Source organism: Microtus ochrogaster, linkage group LG4 (assembly GCF_000317375.1).
Source record: "Microtus ochrogaster isolate Prairie Vole_2 linkage group LG4, MicOch1.0, whole genome shotgun sequence".
NCBI lineage: Eukaryota > Metazoa > Chordata > Mammalia > Rodentia > Cricetidae > Microtus > Microtus ochrogaster.
Window position 1 is genome coordinate 53,572,541 of NC_022030.1, and position 14,368 is coordinate 53,586,908.

A 14,368-nucleotide genomic window follows, 5' to 3' on the forward strand; every position below is an offset into this window, starting at 1 on the left:
ACTAAGAAGGAAACGAGTAACCGGCTACGAAAGACCCCCTACCCCAAAGCGTTTCCCAGGGAGGAGCGCCGTAAAGACACAAAACCAGGGATTGAGGCAGAGGGTAGCTGTGGCGGCATGCTACAGAGAGGGCCCGAACTGGGCTGGGTCGGGCGGGACGGCGACCCGACGACCTCAGCAAGGGGCAAGAGCCAAGGTGCAGGTCAACTTCAGACTTATTTCATCTCAACCGGAGGCTTTTCAAGCCCTCACACCGCCTAACTAGTGGGGGAAGGCTACCAACATTTTCTGGCCTTCCCCACCGTCCGCTCAGTCTCTCGAAGTTCCCTCTGTCGTCCAGGGGATCGAGCCCCGAGGCGTCGGAAGACAAGGCCCGCGGACTCCCGCCAGCGCAGAGACCCTCCGCGGCTGCGGTTCCAGCCTCCGGAGACCTTGCGCCCTGCGGAGGCTGGAGGGGGCGGGACCAGGGGCGGGCTCTGTTCTGTGGGGGCGGGGCCTCGGGGTCTTCTTTGCACTACCATTGGTCGCGAGCTCCGGACTGGCGGGCCTACGTCACAGCCCGGGCCCACCCTCTTGGCAATGTCTTCAGACTGCTGCACTCCTAACTTAAGCATTTATTCCACTGGGATAGAAGCGGCAGGAGCAGCGTTGGCACTGGCGAACCATGGCTGGGATTTTCTATTTCGTCCTCTTTTCGTTTCTCTTTGGGATTTGCGACGCTGTCACAGGTTCTAGGGTATACCCCGCGAATGAAGGTAAGAGCCCGGCAGCCCTTGTGAGGTCGGGCACCCGGAGTGGGTGATTAGCTGATGATGGTCCTCGCGAGCTCTGAGCCAGTTAGCATGGGGGGGGTGGGGGGGAGCGCGGCGTGAGCCTTGCGTCCCCACTCCGGAGAAAGGTGTCGGACAGAGGAGATCTCGAAGGGGAAACAGAGGACGGTCAGGCAGCCTGAATTGAGTGGACGACCGATGTAAGCTGCCGCTCTACCCAAGTTTGTATCGAAAGGCCAAAGTTTATCTGCATTCGCCTGCAGGGCCGGCTCCAGGCGCCCCGAGGGGATACACAGGGCTAACACCAGGATTTGAAAACAAAACAAAACAAAAAAACCGTGTGCACAGAATCCTCCCCATCAGCAACCCAGGCTAGAGGGAAAACGCAGCCGCGGAGTGCAGTGAAGGCTTAGCGCTCCCCGTCTCTTGTCCAAGCCTTGCGAGCCCGGGTTTCTGTAAAGTTTTCCCAGCGCTGCGCTTCCCGGGACCCGGCTGCCTGGTCTACGCAGCGCAGCGGTGGTGGCGCCGCTTGTCGGGAGCCAGTGACCTGATTTCCAGCCCTGGGCCTCAGACACCTTTTTCTCCACCGGGCCGCTCACCCTGGATGTTGCAATCTCCGGCCTACCTCTCCCCTACCCCAGATCCTTAGATCATCCTGTAAATCTAAGGTACCAGCCAGCGAGTTAAATAAATACTGCCCACTTTAAGCTTCTCTCTCTGGAATGGGGCACTGGACTGGTCTAGGAAGGACGTCCATGACCGACGGGACCCTTTTGGTTGTTGTTTTCTGTTTGTCTATTGGGGCGTGCTGGAGGGATTGTTAGTCTCTTTTTCTGTCCGAGGTGAGAGAGAGGTAGTGACCATTAGTTTCTGATGGACACAGAGGGAGGAGAGGGCTCCCTTCTCTGTCTGTCTCTGTCTGTCTGTCTGTCTGTCTGTCTGTCTCTCTCTCTCTCTCTCTCTCGTGTGTGTGTGTGTGTGTGTGTGTGTGTGTGTGTGTGCAAATGTGTACCTGGCGCGGATGCCTGCATAGATCTGGACGATTTGTGCTGGGTACCGCGGGTGCACACAGTGTGTGAACGTGGTCTCCGGCCTATGTCCGTGCCCAAACCTGTGTACATTAGCTGTATGTCTGCCTCATCGATTCTTCCCACTCGCTACAAACATCCCTCCATCTATCATCTTTCCATCCATCTATCCATCCTCCGTCTCCCCAGGCATCTGTCCATCTTTCTATTCCTGTGCAATCCACTATCATTTTTTCTGTTCCGAAGGAGGGAGCCAAAAACCAACTTAGGCTTGGCTACTAGTCAGAGGGTACCCGGGAGCTCTCCTGGCGGAGGTTTGGAGACTGTCATACACCTGCCCACAGACACTGCTGGGGCGGAGGAGGGGGCAATGGGGGTAGGAGAGTCATCTCTTCGTCTCCATCCCCTTCACTCCTTGGTTTGTGGTTTCGCATTAGCAACTGGGCAGCGGCCGTCGCTCAGTCCCAGGGGCTTTTCATCTGAGCGGAACCGCATTCCTCGTTCTTTTGGCCACTTACTTCACACACTTGTTAAGTGCCTCCTGAGACCTCTCTCGCCTCAGACGTGGGGATAGTTAGGGTTAGGGTTCACCTTACCTTTATTCTCCCCCCCCCCTTTTTTTTTCTTTTGGGAAGCAAGACTGGGCACCCTAGACAAAAAGGTGCTAGATGGAACCGTAGGCTATGTTGAAAGAAGTGGAGGAGAGCTGCACCCCCTTGCCCCTCCTTCCCTTAAAAATTAATTCATTTTGTTGCTTTTTATTCCTGTCACGTTTCCTTTTCTCCCTTTTACCCTCCCTTTCTACTCCCTCCCTTTTTTTGTAAATTGGGTCTTATTGTTCCCTTTGTGTCCCTAATCCACCTTACATAAATCCAAGTGGATGTAGCGGCCTTTTCTCTAGGGATCGGGAAGAGAGGAGGGAGCACAACTCCAGCCCGGAGCGACCCGGGGGAGGCTCTACATGTTAAAATAATTAATAGACCCTAGGAATACAGGACCTTTCGGAGAGCTAGGGCCAAGGAGCTGGTTCGAACTTCCTAGATTTGAGGGGTAAAATGGGGGGAAGTGGGCAGAATTCCACGTTTTAGAGAGAGGGATTGTTAGTCTCTTTTTCTGTCCGAGGTGAGAGAGAGGTAGTGACCATTAGTTAGGGGCCGCAAGGACAGAGGCCTCTCATTCCCACCCCTCCCCCAGTCTGAAGAGCCAGCCTCCCTGATCAAATTAATAACCCAAGGGTCCCTTTTAGACGGGCCTTTTAACCCCAGGCCTGAAGATCTTGGTGGGAAAGGCAACGTGGATAGGTCTTGAATTCATTGCCTCTTTTTCAATGTCGTCGGCACCCAGAGCCTTATCTTACCCCCGAGGAGGGTATCACAGCTCTGGAGGCGTCTTCTCCGTCTTCTCCCTTCCCCCGAGCTTGGAGGCCCGCTGTTAGGTGTAGCGCAAGCATACTAAATCCATTAGGCAGCACTCCATACCTAAAATTCAAACCAGCCATTTCCTGGGGCTGGAGGGCTCATCTCGATTGTCCTCCAAAGGACCTAGGAAAAAGAGGACACTTCCACACATTTGCATTTTAACCCCACCCGTCCAGCATTCTCTCTTTCTGGAACTTTGATATTTAAAAAAGCAGCGGATGCTATATCTAGGGCCTGTTTAGTTGATGGGGGCGGGGAGATTGGGGGAGAGTGGGGAGGAGAGCCTTTTCCATGACCCTTTGGGTCCTCTGATAGCATTCACTTGTGGGTCTGTCACCACTGCTGGTGAGTTATGTGGTCATCTGAGGCTTGCAAAAACAAATACGTCTAGTAGATAGCAGACAAAGATGAATGCAGATCTGCTCTCTGGTGTTGCTGTCCTACATTGATATATTTATTTTGTTTGAATTGTGCTTGAGATGCCCTATTCATCCTTTCTAGAAAAAAAATGAATCAATCGGGTCCTGGGATGGAATTTTAAATGCTAAGCAAGTTAAATAAATAAGAACTTGCAGGTTTGAAGAGAGGAGAAGACCACTGAGGAGTGATTATTTACATAAGTGAGACCGAGTTTGAGTTTTGATCAGCTTGAATATGTGCACCCTCAACACATATGGAAACGCTCAGGCAAATGGTTTTTGTATTATTGGCTTTTTTGCAATTGGAAATTAATCTATTTTCCTTTGTGTTTTTTATGCTTTTTTTTCTTGCAGTTACCTTATTGGATTCCAGATCTGTTCAAGGAGAGCTTGGGTGGATAGCCAGCCCTCTGGAAGGAGGGGTAAGTTCTGAGGCCCTCTCTGGTCAAGAAGGGGGAAAGGAGTGATTAGCCACTTTCTGAGAGGCTAATGGCTTGATTCTGGGTGATTGTGGTGAGGGGGTCAGATTTCCGCTGTGGCCTATGAAGTGAATTACGCTTTGTTGGAGAAATCCAATACTCCCTTCGGATAGCTCTGTCATGGAAGAGCTAGAAACCAAAAGGGCAGAAAGGGGCTTCAAAATTAGGAGATCGGTGGAGGTATAGACTTAATGCCTATTTAAAACTGAAATACCGACAAGAAATACGATCTGGGGACCAAATTAGAATTTATGCCTATTACTCTGGTGGTCATGGAGTCCTGGCGGGGTTAATTTTCGAGCAATTGTTCCGCTTCCAGATGAAGAGGGCGAGTAAGAAAGACAGCAGAAAGAAAACATCTCCAATTCAACCCACCCAAGCAGTGGGGAGGCTGGTTTCCTTACCTTTTGGTCATAACCTTAAGTCCGCTGCTGGTTGAGGAAGCTTGAGCCAGAGGCCTTGTAAATCCAAGAGACCTTCCAGGCTTTGGGCATTAAATCGAAAAAGCTTAAGCATTTGGAATCTGGCTCACTGCAAACCGGGGATGCTTGATTATAAAATACAAGAGTGCATGCCTCCTTTCAGCTAGGAAGGGTGCAGAACTCCCCATGACCATCTCCAGGATAAGATTTACTCCCTTCAGCAGCCACATCCTCCCATCCCCCTGAGTAGCAAATGAATCCGTTATGGGAACAAGTCTTGACTGGGGCCAAACTGAAATAACTTTACATCCGAGCCTTACATGCATGATAGTTTATGACTGAGTCAATTGATCAAAAACAATGAGAAGCAAAGATTAGAAGTCTTGCAAAGCAAATGTTGTGATCCCAACCAGCACCCGAGAGTTGAATAAAGAACTGACAAAGAACCAAAAGGATTCATAGACACGATCATATAATATGTATTTCAAAACTTCAGAATGGGCAATTAAATAGTCGTTAAAAGGGAAAGCAGAATCAAAGCAGGGCCTATAAATAAAATGGAGTCAACCTTGCTTTCCCGTTTTTCTTTCTGAATTTGACCGTCTGCTGTAGACTTGGTCTCTGATGGAAAATTCCATTCTGTCTCCCAAACCATGAAAAAAGATCTAGGAGAGAAAGTGATTGGCAGGCTTCTGGGTAGTGTAGACAGGCTGTAGTCAGTGCTGATTGCAGGCAACGGCCCTCATCCTTTGAATGGGAAGAAAGGTATAGCTTTATCTTGCTGGGAGTCAGACTCAGTGTTAATCCTAGACTCTGGACTGGTCACTGGTCAGGGGAAGTTTTCCTGGGCTTCTCCAGGAGTTTCACCACCTGGGTTACAGTGTGTATGACAACTGCTGGCCAACAAAACCAAGGACAAAGGGTCTGTGTTTGCTAAGACGTGTAAGGAGCCTCCTTTCTCTTTCTCCCTGCCCCAAGCATGAAGAGAGAACACAGCTAAGGTCTTTTGGAACCTAACTTGTTTCACTAAGTATATACTTGGCTTATGTAAAACCAAGGAGTCTAGTCTATGCTCCATTTGCTCTCTAGGAAACTTCGATTGCGATTTAGTATGCAGACATCTTTTTTCTCCCCGTCCTCTGTAGGGTTTCTGAAAGAGTCCTTGCTCACGTATTTTATTTTATTTTTTTTTTATTTTTTTTTTTTTTTGGTTTTTCGAGACAGGGTTTCTCTGTGGTTTTGGAGCCTGTCCTGGAACTAGCTCTTGTAGACCAGGCTGGTCTCGAACTCACAGAGATCCGTTGCTCACGTATTTTAGACTCTGACTTCTTTTAGGTGCTTTGAAGTCTGTTTTTTTTAAAAAATGCATAACTTACTGTGTACGGCCCAGAACTTTCTATGGACTCGAGTAGGTAGCTTGTAGCTTTTTCTCCATTATTACGAGCTGAATAACATTTCAGCTGTTATCGTAAGAGGTCAAACATGAAATTTTGCGAACGTACATCAAAATTAGCCTTTCCACAGGAACAAGAGAGGGAAATAGTGAGGAAGAAAGGCAAAATGTCTCGGTTTTCTTTCAGATGCAGAATATAGGTTTAGCTGACTGTAAACATGTGTATATGTTTGTGACATGAAAGCACATTGGGCAGGAAGGTCATCAATGAGCAAAAAGAGGGCCAGAAGTTGAAAAGGAGCAAGGGATAGTGGTACATATGTATATACATGTCAGAATAAAACCCTTTATTTTATACACTAACTAAAAACTTACAAGTCATCCAAAGACATAGCTGCGGTCAAGAAAACTCTCAAAATTTTAAGTCCAATTGAAATAGTTTTGAGGTTTAGAATGAAAGTAAAGTCTGGGGATCCATTAATGGTTGTCTTGGGAAAGTCGTTCCAAGCTGAGGGTGGAAACATGGAGTCTCCTTGCTTGTTCAGGACTCTCTCCTTGCTTTCCCATCTCCATTGGAGACAGGAAGGTTGTCTAATAATGGCATTTACTTGCAACATATTATTTTAAAAACAAAAGAAATCCGACTTGCCAATACCACCACCACCCCTCCAAGTAACATGGATGGAGTCAGAGAAGCCTCCCTGTCCCAGAGGAGGAACAGGGGAATGGTGGAGACAGGTGAAGGCTGGCTCTGACTGGCAGCCTACAACAGGGCACTCCTTTCTTTCTGACTGCGCCCTTTTAAAGAGGTGTGCTGAGATGCTAATGCTGGTGATTATGAAACAGGCAACTAAGGGAGGATTCAGGTCTGCTCTGGGGCTAGAATCAGTGTCTTCACCACAGTTCAGGATAGATGGTCCCCTGACCTGAATTACCCTCAGGGGGCTCTAAAGAGACCATTGCTTTCATTTATATTAATAAACAAGCTTTTCCTGTTTATCTTTGTTCTGAGATGAGGGACATACTGAGTAGGTGTTTTTGGTGAAGAATCTAATTTTTAGATTTACACGAATTTCCCCCAAATAAGTAAATGCTTGCTTATAGATTAAAAATTAATCACCACAGGGTACTTGCCTCTGCAGTTCCAACTTTTACAGCAGGAATAGAAGAATCGGATACATAATTTTGTGTATTATGGCCCTTCATGAAGCAGCATTTCCATCCACGAATAATTTTCAGTGCAAGGATGGGAACCTGTTGAAAGAACGATTAAGATTCTGTGGATCTCCTCAGACTGAGTGAACGTGCTATTGTGGAATATAAAGTTTTCAAAACTCTCTTTTTCCTTCTAACTATATTCCTGTTAGATACATAAGCTGATCTATGCCAGATCTATATCAACCCTGCGTTATTTGAAATGTTAATGAAGAATTGGAGGCTGTCTAGCAGTTGAAGGAGGCAGGGGTCAGGTGTGACCCAAACTGCCTTTCCCATTTTAGGATTAGCTTTAAAAACTCCAGGAGGGGTGAGATTATCACTCTACTCAAAATGAATCTCTCAGGATGGCGAGTGGCCACCATTCAGATCCATGTGTTAGGAAGTAGAGGGCAAAGCAAACAGCCCGGCCCTCCTTTGGATTTTTCTTGCTTGGGCCTTCAGTCATAAATATCACTTACTATTTTAATTTTCCCTGACTGTGACTAACCGGAAGCGAAGCACTCATTCATTCACTCTTGTTTACTTGTGTGTCTCTGTTTTAAAAATAAGGACGTGCGCACACACTGTAACAAATGCTGGCTCTCAATAGTTTTCTATTCCTGTGATAGTGTGTCTCTAAGAGTCAGCCAGGAAATGTACTGTCTCCTAAGGGTGCTGAAACAAGGTGGGATATTCCTTTTTTCCTTTAAATACTAGGCATGACTTGAGAGAGAGAGAGAGAGACAGAGACAGAGACAAGAGAGAGAGGAGAGAGAGAAAGAAAATAATTTTTTTTTAAAAAAAAGTGTTAAAAAGCAAAGTTCTGACAGGAACGTTGCTAATTACTCTTGTCTTCCTTTGGCAAGCTCAACGCCTCCTGCCCTTAATTTGCAGGTTTCTGTTTGGTGGTTGAAACAAAAACACATACAGGTTTGTTTCATTCATGAGTAAATGTGTGAGCCGTTGCCACCTGAAGTTGTAGCTCTTGTAATAGGGGACTTTGAGGTTGCTGGACCACCACAAGAATTGCTGAGAACATATGTCTACTCTTGCCTTTGATTTTAGGTGGAAAAGGGAAACAGTGTGGGGGAATAGGGGGAGTTTGCAGCAAGGAGGAGGGATTTTTCTCAAGGAAATAGCAAGAGAGCCCATAATAGCCCATAAGATACTTTTTTCTGGGGGCACTGTTACATAGTAATTTTCTCCATGATTGGAAGGATAGCTGTGAAATGGACTTGATGAATCGTTGTCTGATGAAACTTTCTCATTGATACGTTCTCTTTGGATCTTTGCAGTGGGAGGAAGTGAGCATTATGGATGAGAAAAATACACCGATCCGAACCTACCAGGTGTGCAATGTGATGGAAGCCAGCCAGAATAACTGGCTGCGAACTGATTGGATCACCCGAGAAGGGGCGCAGAGGGTGTACATTGAGATTAAGTTCACTCTGAGGGACTGCAACAGTCTTCCGGGCGTCATGGGGACTTGCAAGGAGACGTTTAACCTGTACTCCTACGAGTCAGACAACGACAAGGAACGCTTCATCAGAGAGAGCCAGTTTGGCAAGATTGATACCATCGCGGCTGATGAGAGCTTCACGCAGGTGGACATTGGTGACCGAATCATGAAGCTCAACACTGAGATCCGGGATGTAGGGCCACTGAGCAAGAAGGGCTTTTACCTGGCCTTTCAGGATGTGGGGGCTTGCATTGCCCTGGTCTCCGTCCGTGTGTTCTACAAGAAGTGTCCACTCACTGTTCGAAACCTAGCGCAGTTTCCTGATACCATCACGGGGGCTGATACCTCCTCCCTGGTGGAAGTTCGAGGCTCCTGTGTCAACAACTCCGAAGAGAAGGATGTGCCAAAAATGTACTGTGGGGCAGATGGCGAATGGCTGGTACCCATTGGCAACTGCTTGTGCAATGCTGGGCATGAGGAGCAGAATGGGGAATGCCAAGGTAAGAACAGCCATACTGTACTTTTCATTAGGGCTTAGCGCACGTAATTAAATCAGAGATGAGACTGAATGGAGTAAAGCCAGTAATTAGCAGCCCCCGTGGGATGTGCTGGGACAGAGGGATCTAATGAGTCAGTGCTGCAGCTCCAGGTGGCAAGGCTAAGACATTTCTAATACTGAGAAAACAAACGATGCTGCTCTAATCAGCAGAAGGCCAGGCACATTTTGCTAACAGGCCCTTAGATCCCAGCCGGCTTGATGCCCCTTCTGAAATGTAAATGAACAAGCTGAGGAACTGGGCTTGATTGAGCCCTGCTTAAAGAGGGTGGACACATTTTTTTTGAGCCTTAGTTTGCTGGCTTGGTAAAAGTGATAGAGTGTGTATGAGCAGGAAGGAGTTAAACGGGAAAGGGACATTGACTCACCCTGTGCCCTCCCACTGGCTACGATTATAGAGAGTCCTTTCATTTCTTCCTGCCTCACGGACCCTTGGAGAAGTCCAACAAGCGAAGAAGGAGATGCTTCAAGGGCCTCTGTACCACCTAACACCCCTTGATGGGTTCCTAAGCAAAATTAATCTTGACAAAAGACCTCTTTATTTCTTTGAGGAGGTCATAATACAGTTAGAAAGAGTCTCTTTATTTGATCTGTGGTCAGGGGCAATAAGAGTAAATTGCAATCTGTTCTCGTTATTGGGCTTTTGAAAAAGGATATTTTTATTGTGATTAATTTTTATCATATCACTAAGGTGATTTAAAAAAAAAAACAACCTGTCTTACCCAAGTTCAGAGTCGGCCTTCCATTCTTGACTTCCTCTGTCTGCCAGAGCAGTCTGGCTTCTCACCAACTCTGCAGTGGAGTCGAGGAGGAGAAGAGCCCACATTTATTGGGCTTGCTTATACCATGTGTGGATTAAGGTGTCAAAACAAGCCAGTCATCCCAAGTCTTCTGTCTTGATGGTCATCCACAGTCTGCTGCTGCCCTCTCTGTCATGGCCATTGCTACACAGTGGCCAGTGTCACTGTGTCTCTGGGTTGCAGCTATAGGACAGATCAGATGAGCCGTTTTTATCTGTATAGCCTCAGGTTCATCTGACGTGGTGATTAAAGAGCCCGAAGTAAATGGCTGCCAAACGATTTGTCTGGCATCTCAAGCATCCTAATGACAGGGTGGGATAAAGTGTAAGACATTCCACTCGCCAGCTCAGGAGGCCGTGGTCGTCACCTCCAGAAAAGCACATTGCTGGTCATTCCGGTGTCCTCTGGTTATATGCTTTCCCTTTCAAGGTTTTTATACTTTTCCCAGGGGCTTTCACTGCTTTGCCATAGTTTTACTTCTAGGAGTGGCTGTCTGTGGATGTCAGTAAAACAAGATAAAGATGGGTCAGCTTATTTTCCGAGCTAAAGCGTTGACTTGAAAATTTGCAAATTAAGAGTGGAAAGTTTTCTGAAAAGATGAGCCCATGCTGTTTGGTTTGCTTTGGACTTGGGAACTGTGTGGTAAGCTGACTGAGGAGAAACTCTGAGGGGTATCTTGGCACTATTTGAGAAAAGAAGTGTGTGCCCTATTCCTGGGGAAGGAACAGCAGCCATAGTGGACAGCCAATGCCCAGGACAGGACACTATGGTTTTCTAGAAAAGATGCTTCTGCCCTTTTGAGTTTGGTAAAATAGGACTTTCACATCTTGCAGAGATCCGTGTGTGGTTGTTACTGTTTTCTTCCTCTAGCCCCTGCTAACATGCTCCTTCTGCTAGTCTTTTCTCATCTCTGACTGCCTGAAGCTATTGACCTTCAGTTGTCATAGATCCTGGTAGCTCCTACGTTGCTACTCCTTGACACCTTCACAGTCCAAATTGGGGGGAAAGGAAAAAAAAGATGGGATGAAGAGAATGGAAAGGCAATTGAACGTTTCCATGGTTTGTTTTATGGAACGGGTGGCTTCGTCACGTGATTCCTCGAAGGGGAGGAGCTAGACTGGGGGGGGGCTGTCCATTTCTGAGCAAACTGAACAAAGGCAGTTTTAAATTTAATGAAAAGGGATGGTTGTTTGTTTGTTTGTTTTGGGGTGTGGGGGTGGTGTGATGAAGGCCAGAGAAGGGCTTACAGCCTCTGCTCATCCATATGAGATAGTCTTGAGGAACTGGAAGCAAAGGCTGTAGCCAGCCAATCCCAGAGATCCTCCTGTCTCCACCTACCGCAGGGCTGGGTTAACAGGCCTGTGGTGCTACACCTGGCTTTCCTATGTGGATCCTGAGGATTTCTCAATAGCTCCTGTTTGGGGTCACTTGAGAACAGGGTCTCAGACAAATCACATGAGGCTGGCTTCAGATTTACCATGTAACTGAGAATGTCATTGATCATCTTGCCCCCACCTCCCAAAGGTTTAGACACCTGTGTGTGTAGCACCACCCCCAGCAGCTGAGCTGTTTTTGAGAACTTAGTGTTTTCATGCAAGGTGGGGAGGGGGGCTTTGTGTGTTAAATTTAATTATTGTTTGTTTGGTTTGGTTTTTGTTTTCATAAGTGGATAACTCTCAAGGAGATTCTTTAAGCACAAAACACAGTTAGTTTGTTTGTTTGTTTTGTTTCTGCTAAGCAAGAGTCTCTGGTAAATATAGGAATGAAGGAAAAGCTTGAACAAGGGATTTCTTAGATTCTGAACTTGAGTGCGAACTCTAAAGAATGGCTCAACCACTGTAAAAACCCCCAGGAGTAAGTTGACCCACTGCAGACGCGTGTGGTGACAAGGGGGCATCTCAGTGTGATAGTTGGCCATGTGACCTCGAACACATTTCCTAAACCCTACAGATCTTGCTCATCTACAGGACAGGTAGGAGTGGTAGGGCTCTGGTTAACTCACCAACTTGCCAACCGGTTGCATGCAGGCAGTAAGAGGCACCTTGCAGACCACAAGCGCTAAATTGGTCTTCCTGTTTCGCGTCTTTGTCACTTGCTCTTCTCAAGGTCAGAGCTTTTGACTTGGGTTAGAAGAAGTAAAGATCTGTCTCTTGGCCGCTGTCTGCAGTCAAAGCTAAGGATGGGAGGCTCCTTATCTCCTCAATTACACTCCCTTTTCACAGCTTATACTGACAATCTTCTGTGAAGGGTGTCCCTCACCTCTTCCCCTACCCCCACCCCCCATCTCTATAGCAAAGAACTTTCCTCTGAATGAAAGACCTGTGATTTAGGGGTGGAACAAGAAGGGGAATGTAAAGAGAGCTTAAGGAGAAGCATAAAGGAGACCGAGCCCGCTCTTCACCGCTGTGGCAGCAGGGTCCTCCTCATTGTCTTTTCAATGAGTCCGCTGCAGCAGAACAAATAGGAGGACAGGTGAAAGGTCACCCACTTCCCCATCCATCTTCCTTGAGGTCTGAGAGGTCAGAGCGAAGATTGATTAAGATTTTAAATGTTTGACAAAGGCTCCTTGGGTGAAAATGGCCAGGGCGGGTGGGGGCCTGGGGTGTACTGTTGTCTTGAGTGTAACCCTGGTCATCCTCTCGAGTCCCCAAGGGACCTTGGTGACAGTGCTACACTTCCTCTTGTGGTTCTTCGAGCCAGCAGTCTATGCCGACGGGGATGCAGCCTGCCTGGAAGATGTCAAGAGTCCTGCTAGATGCTAGGCTGGCCAATGCAGCTCTGGACCGGACTAGCACATTCTAAAGCGATTTGGTTTGGTTTCACTAGGACAATGAAGAGTGTCAGCCCCTTTTCTGTCCTCAAGGAGAGTGACTGTGACCCAGTCAACCCAGGCTAAGGGATTCCAGGCAAAGGATAACGAAAGTCGCCCAGTTGGTTTCCCAAGATTAGATCTGCAAGAAAAATCGAAATATAATGTGGTCTCTGTGTCAGTGTCTGGGGAGCAAAGACAGGTACACACATACCTGACGGTGAGGGTGCAGTTCCCATTCGCTCAGACAGCCGAGCAGAGTAAAAGACTTAAATGTTTTCAGAATCTTAATTTAAGGCTGAAATGAAAAGAGAGACCCAGATTTCCTCTTCAGGGGGTGCTAATAAACAGTGTTTTCAGAAAGTATGTGTAAAAAGAATCCTTAGTAAAAACGAAAGATTCTTTAAAAGGCAACGACATAGCAGTGATAATTAAGTCAGGAAGGAACTAGGCAGGAATCAACAATGCATTTGTTTTACAGGTCTGGGAGTATAGCTCATGGTAGAGCAATTGTGCAGGGCACAGGAGACCCTGGGTTTCAACCCTAGTGATAAAAGCAAACCAACATGCTAGCAAACCGGTATGCAAACTCATGTGAATACCAACTATAAACTGAAGGATTGTCTGAAAACTATACTCTATCATATCACACCTATGTTCCTGCCAGCCTAAGGTCTTTAAAGACACCGTCCCTGTCAAACTCTTTCAAGAATGAATGATATAGAAACGACATGGCGGCTATGAAATTGAAATATTACAAATTTATCCTCTGCAAAGGAGAGCTATATCAAAAAAGAAAGATGATTGTGTTTGTCTGATATGTGATGGGGCTGTCACAGAAAGAGCAGGGGACAGAAGGGTTTCAAATATAGCTCAGAGAGCCGCCCCTCCATACCCTTTCATTTTTGAAATTTTTCTTTTTACCTTTGAATCGTGTCTGCAAGAATCAATGGCCTGACTCTTGGAGCTGCTTTTATCTGCAGCTCTGAAGCATGTCTGATCACTCACAGACCTAATTCTTTATCTCAGAGGAGCAAGGTTTAATTATTGTCCCTTCGATACTCTTTAAAAAAATGTTTTTTTTTCGCTTCTTTGTGTGACCAGGCTTCTTCTGTGAGCAGGGGGTTGTGTGCTGCTCTCTATTTTGGGTTCAGCAAAGCGTCACCTGGGAATTATCGCAGTCAGGGATTTTTGAACGACGTTATTTGAGATTTGATGACTTATTTTATTCTAACTGAGCTTCCTTGTGCCTCTCAAAGGTGAATTAAGACGTCATTATTTTTATTAATACTTGAGCTGCGAGGGAAGGGGCTGATTAAGTGGTTCTGTGGCTGCCAGTGTGCAGGCAAAATGTGGCCCCGGAACAACTCTCCACGCTCACGTCATTGAACCTCGCCACTTACTTTTTTCTCTCTTTTGCTTTTAGCTGATGAATTTAATATAAGCAAAGAATTGCACGCCTGTCAGAAAAGTTCCCAGTGCAGGGTTGGGGAATGTAAAACGGAGAAGTCTTTGACCCTCCGCGCAGACAGAGGCTCTCAGATTTCAGACTCACTCCAGCTCTGGGGGTTACCTTCTTCACACTCTGACAGGTCCCTTTATTTATGCATTGAACAGA

At 46.8% G+C, this 14,368-nt stretch overlaps 1 protein-coding gene across 3 annotated transcripts in view; it reads left to right on the top strand.

Moving 5' to 3' along the window:
• Positions 1-601: 601 nt before the first annotated feature.
• Positions 602-14,368, top strand: part of Epha4 (EPH receptor A4) — a 144,678-nt gene continuing 130,911 nt past the window's right edge. For 2 of the 3 annotated variants that reach the window (XM_005361557.2, XM_005361558.2), the window contains exons 1-3: positions 602-755; positions 3,990-4,057; positions 8,422-9,085. In XM_005361557.2, coding sequence (XP_005361614.1) covers positions 665-755; positions 3,990-4,057; positions 8,422-9,085 — 823 coding nt within the window. In that variant the 5' untranslated portion in view covers positions 602-664. Of the gene's footprint in view, positions 756-2,777; positions 2,849-3,989; positions 4,058-8,421; positions 9,086-14,368 lie in introns of those variants that run through there. The other variant, XM_026786217.1, reaches the window with a different exon arrangement.